At 41.2% G+C, this 15,704-nt stretch overlaps 1 protein-coding gene across 3 annotated transcripts in view; it reads left to right on the top strand.

The window, feature by feature from the left end:
• LOC127451828 (SRC kinase signaling inhibitor 1-like) overlaps positions 1-15,704 on the top strand; it is a 212,628-nt gene that overhangs the window by 159,194 nt on the left and 37,730 nt on the right. For all 3 annotated transcript variants that reach the window (XM_051716796.1, XM_051716795.1, XM_051716794.1), the window contains exons 7-11: positions 5,631-6,439; positions 6,910-7,002; positions 9,293-9,420; positions 11,355-11,375; positions 12,605-12,765. In XM_051716796.1, the coding sequence (XP_051572756.1) occupies positions 5,631-6,439; positions 6,910-7,002; positions 9,293-9,420; positions 11,355-11,375; positions 12,605-12,765 (1,212 nt within the window). The remainder of the gene's footprint in view (positions 1-5,630; positions 6,440-6,909; positions 7,003-9,292; positions 9,421-11,354; positions 11,376-12,604; positions 12,766-15,704) is intronic.

Genomic DNA, 15,704 nt, shown 5'->3' with positions numbered 1-15,704 from the left:
TTGTAGTTCCTCCAAATGTTGCTGCAATTTATTACGTTTCTCCTGCCTAGTTTTTTTAAGTAATAAAGTAGTGGTTATAATCATCCCCCTCATCACAGCTTTACATGCGTCCCAAAGTATATGTGGAGAAACCTCACCATTATCACCATGATAATGGTGAGGTTTCTCCACATATACTTTGGGACGCATGTAAAGCTGTGATGAGGGGGATGATTATAACCACTACTTTATTACTTAAAAAAACTAGGCAGGAGAAACATAATAAATTGCAGCAACATTAGTTTCAAAGTACATGCCAAGCTCAGCTTTCATCTGATCTTTAAGACTATTTAAAATACTAGAGTTTAGTCTCCACAAAGTAGTCTTTGCATTATTATTCAAATCTAAAGTCAAATAGACTGGACTATGATCAGAAAGATCTATTGTTCCTATCTCACAGCTCTTGATCCTATTTCTGTCTTTACTAAAAATGAAGAAATAATCAATCCTAGAATAAACTGAATTGAGAGAAGAAAAATGGGACTAGTAGGATTAAAATCTCTCCACACATCCATGACCCCCATCTCTTTCATGACCGCATTAATCTTCCTCTCTATAGGCTTAGACTGTACCAAGCCCCCCCCACCCCCCAAAGTAACATCCAAAACCACAGAATTAACTTTAAAAAAAACCCATGTGATTGTTAACCCCAGCACTAATCAAAACTCAATTGTTCAGTGTCTTTGTTTTACGCAAATCAATAGGGTCATTAATCAGGGTTGTACCGTCTGAAAGTCTGTAGCTTCTCCCTGTAGCTTGTCATGTCTCTGGTATGACCCCGTTCTGCTTTCCGACCAGCCGTAAGCTATGTGAGATGCTGGATTCACTCCATTAGTGTCCCGGGGGGCTGAATGACCGTGATGGGAAATCCCCTCTCAGCTAAATCCTTCGTTGCTTCTTCCGCGGTGTGGTAATCCTGGGTCCCTTCCAAATTAAACACCCGTAGCTTGGCTGGGAAGGGGGTCTGGAATCTAATGTTCTTCTCCTTCAATAACTTCTTTGCTTCAGTGTATTCCTTGCTCTTTCTGATGACATCAGGAGCATAATCAAGGTCAATGCTCACTCTTTTGTCCTGCCAGAAAAAAACTCTTCTTCTTCCATGCCGTTCTTAGAATTTCCTCCTTCATTTAAAAACTAAGAACGTTCACCACGATTGATCTCGGCGGGGCGTTGTCTGGCACCCGGGGAGCAAGCGTGCGATGAGCTCTCTCAATCTGAAGGGATGCATGTGTTTCTAATTCAAGTTTCCCCCTCAACATATCTTCAACGAAGGAAATCATAGAAGTCAAGTTGCCCTCGGCCCCTTCCACAACCCCATAGATCCTGATGTTATTCCGTTGCGAATGACCTTCTTGGTCTGTTATCCTCGCTTCCAACTGCATCTGAAGCTTCAGTACCTTGGTCAATACGCTCTCTGTGTTTTGCAATCTCTACTCCAAACACACGATTCGTTCCTCAGCTTCTTCTAGTTGGTCGTTAGTATTTTGGATGTCCTCCTTTTATCTGATTTGAATTGTCTCTCCTAAAGTCACGCAATTCATGGAGAATCATTGCCAAGCTAACTGTCTCCTCTAGCTCATCTGGTTACTTGGTGGACAAGCCTTGATCCTTAGATGTGGCTTGGGTCTCTCCTTCAGTGTGAGTCTGTAAGATTTGTTTGCCTGTTTTACCAGTGGTAAGCCCCATCACTTAGAAAAGCACACCACATAATTTGAAGTATCATTCATGTCTGTAGCTCAAACGTTGTGGTACGAGTTACGCACTGAATCTTAACACTTAAGATTTGTTCAAATGCCTAATCCTTAGTACACTGTAAAGAATATTTTCATTATGTTACATCTTTGATTCCATCCATTTAAATTATCACAAGTGTTTCTACTCAATTCTTTTTTTCCATCAGTAATTAAATTCAAAGCGGTTGAAAAAAGGCAATGCAACATTACAAAAAGTTGCATCTCTCAATTCATCACTTTTATAGCACCACAGCAAAAAATAAAACTGTTGTTAGATGACTTGTGAAACATCCTGTCCCATTGTTGTGTATCTTTATACACTATATTGCCAAAAGTATTCGCTCACCCATCCAAATAATTGAATTCAGGTGTTCCAATCACTTCCATGGCCACAGGTGTATAAAATGAAGCACCTAGGCATGCAGACTGCTTCTGCAAACATTTGTGAAAGAATGGGCCGCTCTCAGGAGCTCAGTGAATTCCAGCGTGGTACTGTGATAGGATGCCACCTGTGCAACAAGTCCAGTCATGAAATTTCCTCGCTACTAAATATTCCACAGTCAACTGTCAGTGGTATTATAACAAAGTGGAAGCGATTGGGAATGACAGCAACTCAGCCACGAAGTGGTAGGCCACGTAAAATGACAGAGCGGGGTCAGCGGATGCTGAGGCGCATAGTGCGCAGAGGTCGCCAACTTTCTGCAGAGTCAATCGCTACAGACCTCCAAAGTTCACGTGGCCTTCAGATTAGCTCAAGAACAGTGCGTAGAGAGCTTCATGGAATGGGTTTCCATGGCCGAGCAGCTGCATCCAAGCCATACATCACCAAGTGCAATGCAAAGCGTCGGATGCAGTGGTGTAAAGCACGCCGCCACTGGACTCTAGAGCAGTGGAGACGCTTTCTCTGGAGTGACGAATCACGCTTCTCCATCTGGCTATCTGATGGACGAGTCTGGGTTTGGCGGTTGCCAGGAGAACGGTACTTGTCTGACTGCATTGTGCCGACTGTGAAGTTTGGTGGAGGGGGGATTATGGTGTGGGGTTGTTTTTCAGGAGCTGGGCTTGGCCCCTTAGTTCCAGTGAAAGGAAATCTGAATGCTTCAGCATACCAAGAGATTTTGGACAATTCCATGCTCCCAACTTTGTGGGAACAGTTTGGGGATGGCCCCTTCCTGTTCTAACATGACTGCGCACCAGTGCACAAAGCAAGGTCCATAAAGACATGGATGAGCGAGTTTGGTGTGGAAGAACTTGACTGGCCTGCACAGAGTCCTGACCTCAACCCGATAGAGCACCTTTGGGATGAATTAGAGCGAAGACTGCGAGCCAGGCCTTCTCGTCCAACATCAGTGTCTGACCTCACAAATGCGCTTCTGGAAGAATGGTCAAAAATTCCCATAAACACACTCCTAAACCTTGTGGAAAGCCTTCCCAGAAGAGTTGAAGCTGTTATAGCTGCAAAGGGTGGGCCAACGTCATATTAAACCCTATGGATTAAGAATGGGATGTCACTTAAGTTCATATGCGTCTAAAGGCAGGTGAGCGAATACTTTTGGCAATATAGTGTATGATATATATCCTCTGACTTTATTCCATCTGTTGTCTTCAGTAAACCTTGGTCATTCAAATGCTCCCAAATAGATGATTAAAGTCGCTTTTTTTGGTGGATATGAGTCTGGTAAATCAAATTCATCTGTTATATTTTGGAGTTTGTGTGATTAAACCCCAGCATTATTAGCAGCATTGTTCAGGGGTGCGGTTTCATTTTCTTATGAACTCTTTTGACCAGGAATACTATCAGCTTTATTTGCAGTTTCAAATAATGAATATAAGCTTGACTGTCTTTTCGAAATTTTCACTGAAATTAGTCTACATTTATAAGAAAATATTGCCAGTTAGACACGCTCACTCTCCGCTTTCCTGTGCTCAATGCACATGCAGCTACAAGCATCAACCAATGAGAGAGATTTTGCACTAATAAAGAAAGCCGGCACACCTGCTCGCTCTTGTGCTCTCTCTCTCTCTCTCTCTCTCTCTCTCTCTCTCTCTCTCTCTCTCTCTCAAACACACACACACACACACAGATACAGACTGTTGCAATTTGACAATGCTCTGGTTAATGCTGAATCATCTAAAACAACTACCGGAGCACAAATATCCCAAATCTTACATTTTCCGGAACAGGATCCGGCTCAAATTAATAAAAATAAATAAATACTTGAACACAAGGGGCCCACGACTCTGAACAATATACATATTGTTGGCTTTATGCTGTTTTGTTTGTGTATTTATGTGTGGGTGAAGGTCTGTGTGATTGTGTAGTGTTTAAATGTCTGTCTGAACACACAAAGACTATTTTTATGTCATCAACAGAATGTTGAATAGAACACGTCAACTGCTCCCTGAAGTGTGTACTTGCTTTTTTCCATTTTTCTGTGTATGCAGGCTACCAAACTATATCCCCTGTAATGCATCAGTAAGTTTGACTACTCTCAGACAATGTAAGGGAACAAATGAAAGCAGAGATGAGAAGGAATGGGAAAAAAATTTAAGAAAGGATGGATGAAAAAAAAAGCGTTAGAATAAATGCAAGTCAATGGAAATGTAAAAGTTATGAAATAATATTTAGGAAGTACTGTATGAAAGGTGAGGTGAAAAGAGAACAAAATATATTTAGGAATAAAAAAGGAGATATTAAATGAGTGTGAGTTCCCTGGTGTTTCTGAATGGAGAGTTTAAACTCTCTTCCTCTGCTCATTGTAACTGAGTAAAGTTTATGTGCTCATAAGTGGTGGTAGAATCTGAATATGAGTGTCATGTAATCCAATGTTATGACAGTAGCTTTAGTTAGGCTGGGTGAAAGGAGTGAACAGGTTGTATGGGGCTCCCCGGAGTTGAATTACAGACCCATGAAAAGAACGAGTGAGCGAGAAGGAGAGAATGAGGACAATGAGTCCTAGGGCTCCCGTCTCGGTTTCTCGCTAAACCTCAGAAGATCTCTCTCGCTTTTGCTGTCATTGAGGTTTATTTGCCAGCTCCACATTTTCACTTCTGAATGATTTTGGTACATATTCACTTTTCCAGTTAACTGTGTCCTAACCCTTTCTACTTTTTTTGACAAAATAAATGTAACTGTGAATCACTTCTGTGTCATATTTTCAGTCTTGTTCCTCTCTTAGGACTTGGACAGGGATTATTCAAATTAACTTATTCAGAGGCCAAAGATTTGGGAGTGACAGCCGCATTTAACAACCAAATTTAAATTATCACTCTGTGTATGTAGAGAATACAGGATTCACTCTTAAAATTGGCTTAGTGATAACCTTAGCAGTGATTTGGCATCTAAAGAATATCTACAAGAAACATGGATGGAAACATGCACTGCAAAAAATAAATAATAATTTTGTGTTGTTTTACAGTAACAAAAAAATGTAAGAAAATTTTAAGAAAAATAAATCTTATAAAATAAAGCCTAAACCTCCCAAAATTTTTCAGATTTCTCTTTAAAAGAATAAATACAATTATAATATATTGTTTTGCTTTTCAAGTAAATGTACAGTAAAATGTTTTAAGGATGCATAGATATTTTTTACTGGAAACAAGACTAAAATACTGAGTAAAGGTTAGGGTATACTTCCTTTTTCCGCATGGCATTGCAACTCCTTTGCCTGCTCAGCCTTTAAAAATATCACTCTAAGACTGCTTTTTGATACTTTTTATGAGAGTCAACACTGTGCCTGAGAAGTAGCGGCACTCAGAAAACTGAAGTATACTTTGGCCTTAAGAAAATTACTTTTTTGAAGAGTGGTACAGAATGATGTGTTCATAAAATGCACTTCTCTGTCATTTTTATTTTAGAGAGAGATGGTTTACTCATCGCGGGACTCGTCACCTACCCGTCGTCTCAACACCCTCCCTTCTTCCACTGCCTCGCCCTCCTCCGGTTCCCCATCACGATCCCGTCTATCCTATAGCGGGAGTCGCCCCCCATCTTTTGCTGGTCAGGGTCACCCCCATCCCCAGGGCCCTCAGCATCAGTCCCACCACCTGTCCCCCTCTCATGGACAAGCTCAAGGGCTAACGCCTTCTTCCTCCGCCATCCTGGAGCGTCGCGATGTCAAACCCGATGAGGAGATGTCTGGTAAGAACATGGTTCTTTTGAAGAACGAGGGCCTGTATGCTGACCCCTACAGCCTAATGCATGAGGGTCGGCTTAGCATTGCCTCTACTCAATCACTGGCCACCATCGCCGACCCCTTTGGTTTCCCGGTGTCAGGAGGGCTTTACCGCAGGGGTTCGATGCGGTCTCTTAGTACATACTCAGCTGCAGCGCTACAAGGAGAACTGGAGGACTCCCTGTATAAACCTGGGGGTTCTCTGTACTCTGATACCTACGGCCCCAGCTCCACGCTTGGGATGGGCTTTCGACTGCCACCCTCCTCCCCTCAGAAAATTCCAGATGTTCAGTTACGTGACAGAGACTCGTTCACCGGTTCGCCGAGCCGAGGGTCGCCCGTGAGACAGACCTTCCGCAAGGACTCCGCCTCCTCGTCTGTGTTTATGGAGAGTCCGAAGTCCAGACCCAGCTCTAGTTCAGAACCTCTAGGAGATGGGATTAAGGGACCCGGGTTTGTGTCGCCATTGTCTGGGAATGAGACAGACACACGGTGAGTACTGGCAAAAGTGTGTATGTGCATGTCAAGCCCTGCTGAAAAGACCAGCAAAGCTGGTCACCAATATATGATGTTTTTGGGATGCTGGTCCTCAGCATTGGATGCTGGTGTGCTGGTGTCCCCAACAGACTTCTTAACTAGTTTGACCAGCAAGTCAACCAGCTTTACCAGAAAGACCATGCTGGTCAACCACTTTCACCAGCTAAGATTTGCTGGTTAACACTCTTGACTGATCAGCACCAAACCAGCACTAACCAGCATAAGCCAGGATGGACCTGCATGAAAATACATGCTGGTCCAAGCTGGTCTTTTAAGCAGACTACTGGGATTGTAATCTCTTGTTGTTGTACAGGAATGTGTTTGTGCATGCATGAGCACATTTAGGGCATTTTAACAAACACTATAAGTGTATACTTGTGTTTATCTATGTGTAAATAATGTACATTGTCTTTGTCTCTTATTAGCAGGGATCGTATGGAGGCAATGGAGAAGCAGATAGCCAGTCTGACTGGACTGGTTCAGAGCGTCCTAACTCGAGCACCAGACAGCGACAGCACGTAAGACCTCATTACATTCACAAACCCATCTACAACCCATTCACATTGAACCAATTGACACACCCTGACCTGGTGCTTACAGTATAAACTTCTGATATCCAGTCACTGTAACCCCCTTCTCGTAAAGGATTCAGTCATTTGACACATAACACCAATATGTAACCTGTTAACCCAATGCATTCAACCATTTCACTCATCACACTGTTGTTCACTTGGTACTATTTTGCTGGCATGCGAAAATATCCTGTGTTCTCATGTTTGCCCTACAGCCACTGGCTGTACAATTATGTGTTTCATAAGCTTGCTTGATGTAAGCTTGGTATGCAAAAATGTCTTCACTTGCTGAATGTAAAGTGCTTGTATTGTATTTGTGTTTGCTTGTGGTTATACCTGAGTCTATTTCTTCCACTTTGTACCAGTGCTTTTGATGTTGCTGGGCATTTACAGTCATTCATATTCAATGTGACAAGATATTCACATCAAGAAAATAAAAATAATTTAGATTCTCACAACTAAAAGAGATTGTTGAGTAAAGAGAGTGCTGATTAAAGATAGTTTTAAGAAACTAAAGCGTTGAACAAAGAGAGTGTTGAGTAAAGAGAGTGTTAAGATGGCCTTGAGAAACCAAATGTTGGCATAAAGAGACCATTAAGGAAACAAAGTGTTGCGTAAAGGCCTATTCATACCAAGTACAAGATAAAATGTCACAAATTACAGATGTAAACCGCAAACAATTTTTCACACCAAAATTATTCTCACAGAGTCCTTATACAGTGTGAAATGTTATAGCGATGCATTCTTTCATTTTAAAATCTTGTTGAAAATTTTACAGGACTTGGTGTGAATTGGCCTTAAAGAGACTTGTTCATTAAGTAAGAGTTAAGTAAAAAGAGTTGGTATTACACCAGCTTACTCTTAGTCATTATCTGAGCCAGGGACTTGTGGTTGAGTATAGTGTTGGGAGTTTTGTGGATTGTAAAACTAGCATAATGCACTGTAGTACCTAAACTTCTGTAGTGCACTGCTAGGCAAGTTTAGTGATTTGTTAGTGTAGTGTTGGGTTGTACAGGACAGTTTTAATTCATAGTTAAGCCCAATTGTTATGTAGGAAACATAACATACACCGATGAGCCAAAACATTATGACCACATGCCTAATATGCTGTTGGTCCCCTGCATGCCACCAAAACAGCACAGGTGTTGGCATGGACTTTACAAGACCCCTGAAGATGTCCTGTGCTCTCTGCCTCCCAAGATATTAGCAGCAGATCCTTGAAGTCCTGTAAGTAATGAGGTGGAGCCGCCATGGATCAGACTTGTTGGTCCAGCACATCCCACAGATGCTCAATCGGATTGAGATATGGGGAATTTTGGAGGCCAGGGCAACACCTTGAACACTTCATCATGTTCCTCAAACCATTCCTGAACAATGTGTGCAGTGTGGCAGGGCTCATTATCCTGCTGAAAGAGGCCACTGCCATCAGGGAATACCATTGCCATGAAGGGGTGTACCTGGTCTGCAACGATGTTTAGGTAGGTGGCACGTGTCAAATTGATGTCCACATGAATAGCCGGACCAAGGGATTCCCAGCAGAACATTGCCCAGAGCATCACACTTCCTCCACCAGCTTGTTGTCTTCACACAGTGCATCCTGTTGCCATCACTTCCCCAGGTAAATGGCACACATGTGTACTGCCGTCAAGATGATGTAAAAGACTCATCGGACCAGGTGACCTTATTCCCCTGCTCCAAGATCCAGTTCTGACGCTCACCCATTGTAGGTGCATTTGACAGTGGACAGGGTCATCATGGGCACTCAAACCAGTCTGCGGCTACGCAGCAGTATGTGATGCACTGTGTGTTGTGACACATTCCTCCCGTAACCATCATTAACATTTTCTGTGACCTAAAACTAAGTTAGTGACAGAAAATGTTGAGTGTGGTAATGGAGAAAGGGACAATTGTGCTCTGAAAGTACATTTACATTAACATTTATGCATTTGGCAGTCACTTTTATCCAAAGCAACTTACAGTGCATTCAACATATATATTTGTATCAGTTTGTGTGTTCCCTGGGAATTGAATTATCTTGTCATTGCTAGTGCCATGCTCTACCAGTTTAGATACAAGAAAGTGTAGTGAAGTCTAAGCAGTGTAGTGCAAGATAGTGAAGACCATTGTTTGGATAGTCAAGTGTGAGTGTAGTGTTAGGTGCTGTAGTGTAGTATAGTATTAGTGTAGTGTTAGGTACAGTAGTACGGTGGTAGTATCATGGCTGTATGATCCTCAGATGCGGCCTGCTGCGTCTCTGCATGATGGCGGGCTGCCCTCCGGACCAGGGGGCGGAGTTTTCACGGCCCTTCCCTTTCTCTTCCAGCGAGAAGACCGAATCCACCAGCAACGGCTCCGCCACAGGAAGTGAGTCAAAATACATTCTTTGTGTTTGTCCATAGCTGTCATGCAGGTAGGCTATAAAATGTATAATATTGTGTCTAATATTGTCTAATTCTGAATTCATAGGCCTATGTGCTTAGTAATTGAGTAGTCTCAGAGACAGTATATGGGGAAAAGATGGGCCACTTCTAGAAAAATAAATGGGAAAAGTTGTAATGCTCAATAGTGCACTTTGAAAGAAGGACCCTTCTTTGTGTTCACTCTTTTTTTCCTTACTTTCGGAATACCCTTTTTTTTCATGGATGCTCTGGAGTACTTAAACTTTGCTCTTTCTCTCGTTTTCCCCAGTGTCCTTTCTTTCTTTTCACATCCCTCTCAAATCAGTAATGGGCATCCTTAGAGAATGCCTTTTGAGTGGCCAGCCCTTAAAAGGCTGCAGCTGGAGTTTTGATTTGCTTGATTTGTCTTTGAAGGCTCTCCACAATTGAGAGAGTTGAGTCTAAGTCCACGGTTTTCAAATTGGGGGCTCGTCAGGGGAGGCACGGTGAATGATGGTAATATCATACAATACAAATACAATAAAATGAATTGTGAACATAAATGAAAATTACTAGCTTAATAGAACATATTCCAGCCTAATAGACCATAGCTCTATGGCATTATAATACTGTTAAATGTCGAGAGCCCATACATGTCATGCAAGAGCGCATCCATGTACTGGTTGCACGAACGCAAATTTCTCCCCTCACACACGGATATCCTTTGCTCTCACACAAAACTGGATGTGCGCTCTCAAATATACGCTGATCTCTTATCAAGTCTCCCTGATTTCTCAGAGTGCTGCTCAAAACATGTCCTGTGCATTTGCAAATTTATTATAATGCCATTTAGCTCTGCCTCTGTTCATTTATAAAAAATTGTATGCCTCTGTTGGTGTGGTATATCAAGAGAGAAACAATACTGGAGTTTAAGGAATCAACTCACCATTTGGCTGGTAACTTTTTTAGGAACTGCAGCATAATACATGGTTAAATTCATATTGTCAGTATAATATTCTGATGCTTACTGATGATGTAAGATATGTGAGCAAATTAAATTACATATAAATCATCAACTAAGAACATCTGTTGCGACTCATGTCTTATGACTTGCACCTCAGTGGAAAACTTTATCTAAAAAAAAGTTTATCTAGGATGCATATAGGATTTTTTTCAGAACTCATCCCTGATAGCACACATACATCACCCAGATGTCTATTTGATGTGTGTGTTGACATCTGGAAGACATATGTTTTATGCTCTTTGCTCATTTGCAATACCTCTATTACACTACCTCTGTAACACTTTACAATAAGATTCTGTTCCTTAACATTAGTTAATGCATTAGGTATCATGAACTAACAATGAACTATATATTTCTTAAAGTATTTATTCATCTTTGTGAATTTTAGTTAATAAAAATACATTTGTTTTTTGTTAGTTCATAGTGCATAAACTAATGTTATTATACAACTTTTGATTTTAAAAATGTAAAATTGTCGATTTTAAAAATGTCAAAATTAACATTAACCAAGATAAATAAATACTGTTATTTCATGTTAACTAATCTTGTTAACTAATGTTAATGAATACAACCTTATCGTAAAGTGTTACCACTTTATCACAAATGTAGAAGACTAAAAAACAGTTAAATAAGCCCATTGTCATTAGGACAAACATGTATTTTTAATAAGAATAATTATTAAAATTATTATTAATTATTGAGCTTCAACAGGGGGTGTAACCAAACGTGTGCATTAAGGTCGAAACTATCTGTTTTGTCTGACCAATGGCAGACTGGGGGAGTGTTCTGGAACCTGTTTGAAAAAAGTTGTTTGGTGATGCTAGTGGCACAGAAATTACATACTGCACCTTTAAATTTTAAAAAACTGGGAGCTGACAGCTTCTACTCTGTTACAGCAGGCCGGCTGAAGAAGAAAGGTAGCTTTGTCTCTGCTCTCTCTCGTATTTAGTGTGAATTGATGTGCCTTCCCCAGTGTATGTATTGTGCGTGTCCTTTTTACAAAAGTGTAATCCTTCTAATTAATTGATGTCTGTTCCCACTATAGCTTTGTATGGTATCTATTCTCTATGGTCTGCTTGGGCTTTGATATTTCTCTCCCTCAGTCTGTTTTCATTTCTAAAGTTGGCACATTCACACACTGAAAATGAAGTGTGAGGAGGATGTGTTGGTTTTCACGTTTCCTGAATCTTGGGGAATCATTGTTTACCCTTATAAACGACTGACTGGAGATTGATTTTCACTCTGTACTCTACACTAACAGCATGCTCACTCCTGAATGGGCTTTGTGTGTGAGCAAGTTAGTGAGTCTTTAAAATCAGGAAAGGCTGGGTTCCTGTAGATCTACCTTCCTGCAGAGTTTAGATCCAACCAAGAAGGTCTGTAGGACCTGGAGAGAGGTTTCAATTAGCATTCCCATTCATCTCAATAGCAGTTCCTTGGCTGGTGCATGCACCCAGGGAAGCACAGTATGCGACCTTAATGCTGCCATTTGTGCTAATGGGCACTCAATTCTAGACACAATTGTTTTTGAGCCAATCACCTGAGGGGTAAACATCATATGGCTAATTATTACAGGAAATTGGCATCCTGTCAATGCTGATTGGATAATGGAACCACAAGAATGCTTACAATCCAAAGCCCTTAACTAGCAACTATGCTGCCATTACATGATTTATGACGTCAAAGGCAGTAGTCAAAGAAAAATAGTCCATTAGTTCATTAATAAAAACTTTTTAACCTCCTATGAGCCTTCGCTGGTAAAACAACTATTATAACATACTGAAATGCTTGCGATTTATGTGCTTTATTTCGTCAGAGTGCACAGTTACTCGAGTGACCATCAAAGGAGAAACAGAGTGGTGTAGATAAAGCATCAACCAGCAGGGGCTAACTTCCCATACTAGATAGTCAAGGTTAAGCAGGTGTGTTAGAGAAGGACTGGAACTAAACTCTGTAGGAAGCTTGATCTCCTGGAGCAGGTTTGAAATGCAGGTGTAGATGGGAAGCTTTTACATACTTTTAATCAGTCTTATATAGAATATCAGGTTGTGAAGCATATCAGTGGTATATTACATTGTGTTTGGTATTAATATCATGTCTTTAGACCCCAGAGTGTTGACTCTTTGTCCTGTGTTGTAATTATTAGCACTGACTCCATCTGCTCCACTGGCTCTGATGCCTCCACCTTCATCTAGCACCTCTCAGGCCTCGACTGTCTCCAGGCTACAGATGCAGCTCCACCTCCATGACTTACAACAGAATGCCACTGATCTGCGCAAACAGCTTGTACAGCTTCGGAAAATGCAGGTAACACGTTACGAACAAACACACACTGTCAGGTTAGGGTTGAGGAAAAGGCAGGACTCACATGCAGAAAATTGGATGGGCTTTATTTAAACTCAGTAAACAAAACAAACAAAAACTACCCCATAGGGGAAAACTCAACAGTCCAGGGAAGGCAAAGAAAGGATTGGCTGGGCTGGAGACAGGGCTGGGACAGACAGGAACTGACTAAAAGACACTTGGCAGGGAAACATTCACAGGAACAGCCACAACAAACTGGCATAAGACAAAAAACACAATGGGGTTAAATAGGAATGAAAACGAGGAAGGCAGGTGAACCAAATTAACTAATAATGAGGTAACAAGGGGGCAGGACAAGAGACAGGAGAGCACATGGCAAACAAATGAACAAGAACCATATGGTCACACCAAACACAACAGACAGGAAGAGCACATGGCAATGAAGCCATCACTGGCCATGTGCTCAAACAAACACAATGACAAGACAATTGGGCACATGGCAATGAAGCCACCATTAGCCACGTGCTCAAACAAAAGACAAGACAAGACAAGAGCACAAGACAAGACAAGAGCGCATGGCAAGAGAACCGAAACCAAACACGAAGCCATGCATTCATAAAGACATGGAGAGTGTCCAGATCCCAACTCAGAAACAAGACCGAACCAGACCGAAGAGTCAGGATCCAGACACCATGCCCTGAACATGAAATGCAGACTAAACAGAAGAGCCCACAGCAAAGAAAACAACCAAAAAGCCGTGCGCTCACACAGAGACACAGAACATACATGTCAGGATCTTGTCACCACAATAAACATGACTAACAAAGGTGACAGGATCCTGACACACACTCTCATACATCTCAACACACAGTAGGTAACACCGCATGCTAACTAGGCATGAAGCGATAAGGCGTCAAGTGGTAAATCACATCTCTTCCATGTTAATTTGAGTTTTTGTCCTTACCAGGAGGTCGTCAGCAGTGTGGCATGTCAAGACAATTTGTCAGTTGCTTTGTTTCTGTTTTCACACCATTCTAGGTAGTCCTACCCACTGTGAAATATTTTTGGTCCAATGTCTTGCTCTATTTTAAACAGCATGTTAAATTAAATGTGTTCTGTTTGGCTGTGATTTTGTCACTTTGTGAAGCATTTAGCTTTCAGCGAGGACACGAAAATTACTTAACGCTCGAAACTTGGTAAATGGTAACTTCAAGGGTCCATTTCTATTGGATTTAACCCATAAAAATCACTTTTGGTGGTATAACCTAATTTGTCAGGTTGATTTAGTCAGATTGGATATAATTTTATTAAAACCAGTTGTTTTTGCTGTCACCAAAGGAAACACATTTTTAGATTACCTGATGAAACATTTTTTACAGTGTAGTTATTACAAGGTGTTACCTGTCTGTTGACACAGCACTAACAGAGTAAGTGCAAAATCATTACACATTTCACAAAATACTCCCTCAAATTACTTTATTTTGATACCTATATATTATTATGGCACTATTTTTGAACTACTTTGTTACTCAGTCATAAAAAAACATACACAGATAAGGCACATTTGGAAAGTCAAGCATTGTCATTATCAGAGGACCTCCATCTGAAGGTAAGAAAGGAATAATTGACAACTGTTGAATTATTAAAAATGTAATGCACACCTGAGGTTGTAATGTGGCCACAATGCAAAGCAAATTGGCCTTTACACCAATTGCAATAATTCAGCGGTTCATAGTCAATTATTCTGCTTGTACCAAAGGATGTCATCTGTGCTTATCTTAAGGTGTTTTTCAGGTTTCATTGTGTATTGAACAACTTCCTTACACCACCGATTACATCTGTTAATTTAAAAGAACATGGCTATGGCTAAGTAATACTGTAATGGAGTCAATACTTCATACTGTAGTTGTGCAGCTGTAGAAAATGAAACAGCACATTTGGAATGTGTGCTTGGAACATGCACTGTTGGAATTCAAAAATGCTCTGGTGTAAATTATTGTAATAAACCTGCACCTCAGTGAGCCATAAAGATGCTTGTATGTTGACAGAGGAAGATTTAAGGAAGTGTCACAGAAGGTGCTGCGGAAGGCAAAGACGTCAAGAACAACCGCATCAATTTGTAGTCTTCACAATATCTCACTCTAATTTATTTACACACAGCAGTGACAACAAAGAGCAAGCTGCTGAATGACTTCACCTGGTATTTACAGTGGATCGGTTGCTCCTGATGCATCACTATACATCACAGTTTTCCTACAGAATTCTGTTTTTGCTGAATTACCCCATAATTGGCCCAAACTACACACTAAACAAAACAAAACTGTTTATTTAATAATATATACTAGATGGCGCCACAGATGGCCGCCTTGGTGGGTAGCTCTTCAGTTCTTTTGTAGTTTTTGTTTGTTTGTCCTGTGTTTAGTAATATTTCTTCAGTCAGTTTTACCAGGGACGAACTGCTGAACATTCGGCAGCATATACCAGACAAACTTTTCCCGGTTTTTGAATATTTTGCTGGACATTTTATTCAGAGGCGCGGCTGTTTTGTTTAAACGCGCTAGGAGATGCAGGCGAGGAAGACAAGCAGGCGTGCTGTTCAGGCTCCGTCGGCACGGCTTTCGAACAGCACTGCCGAGTATACATTTAGCGAATCTCCGCTCTCTTCCTAACAAAACGGACGAACTACATCTCCTCACCCGTACAAACAAGGACTTTTCAAACTCTGCTGCCTTGTGCTTCACAGAAACCTGGCTGAGTGAAGCCATTCCGGACAACGCGTTACATCTGCTGGACTTTCAGCTGTTCAGAGCGGATCGCATTGTGGAGTTAACGGGGAAAACGAGAGGCGGTGTAACATGCATTTACATCAATGAAAGTTGGTGTACAGATGTAACAAAGGTAAAGAGGATGTGCTGTCCTAATTTGGAAGCGCTCTTTATTAA

This window comes from Myxocyprinus asiaticus, chromosome 14, assembly GCF_019703515.2.
Source record: "Myxocyprinus asiaticus isolate MX2 ecotype Aquarium Trade chromosome 14, UBuf_Myxa_2, whole genome shotgun sequence".
Lineage (NCBI taxonomy): Eukaryota > Metazoa > Chordata > Actinopteri > Cypriniformes > Catostomidae > Myxocyprinus > Myxocyprinus asiaticus.
The sequence above is the reverse complement of the archived record's forward strand: the minus strand, read 5'-3'. Positions and strand labels throughout refer to the sequence as shown.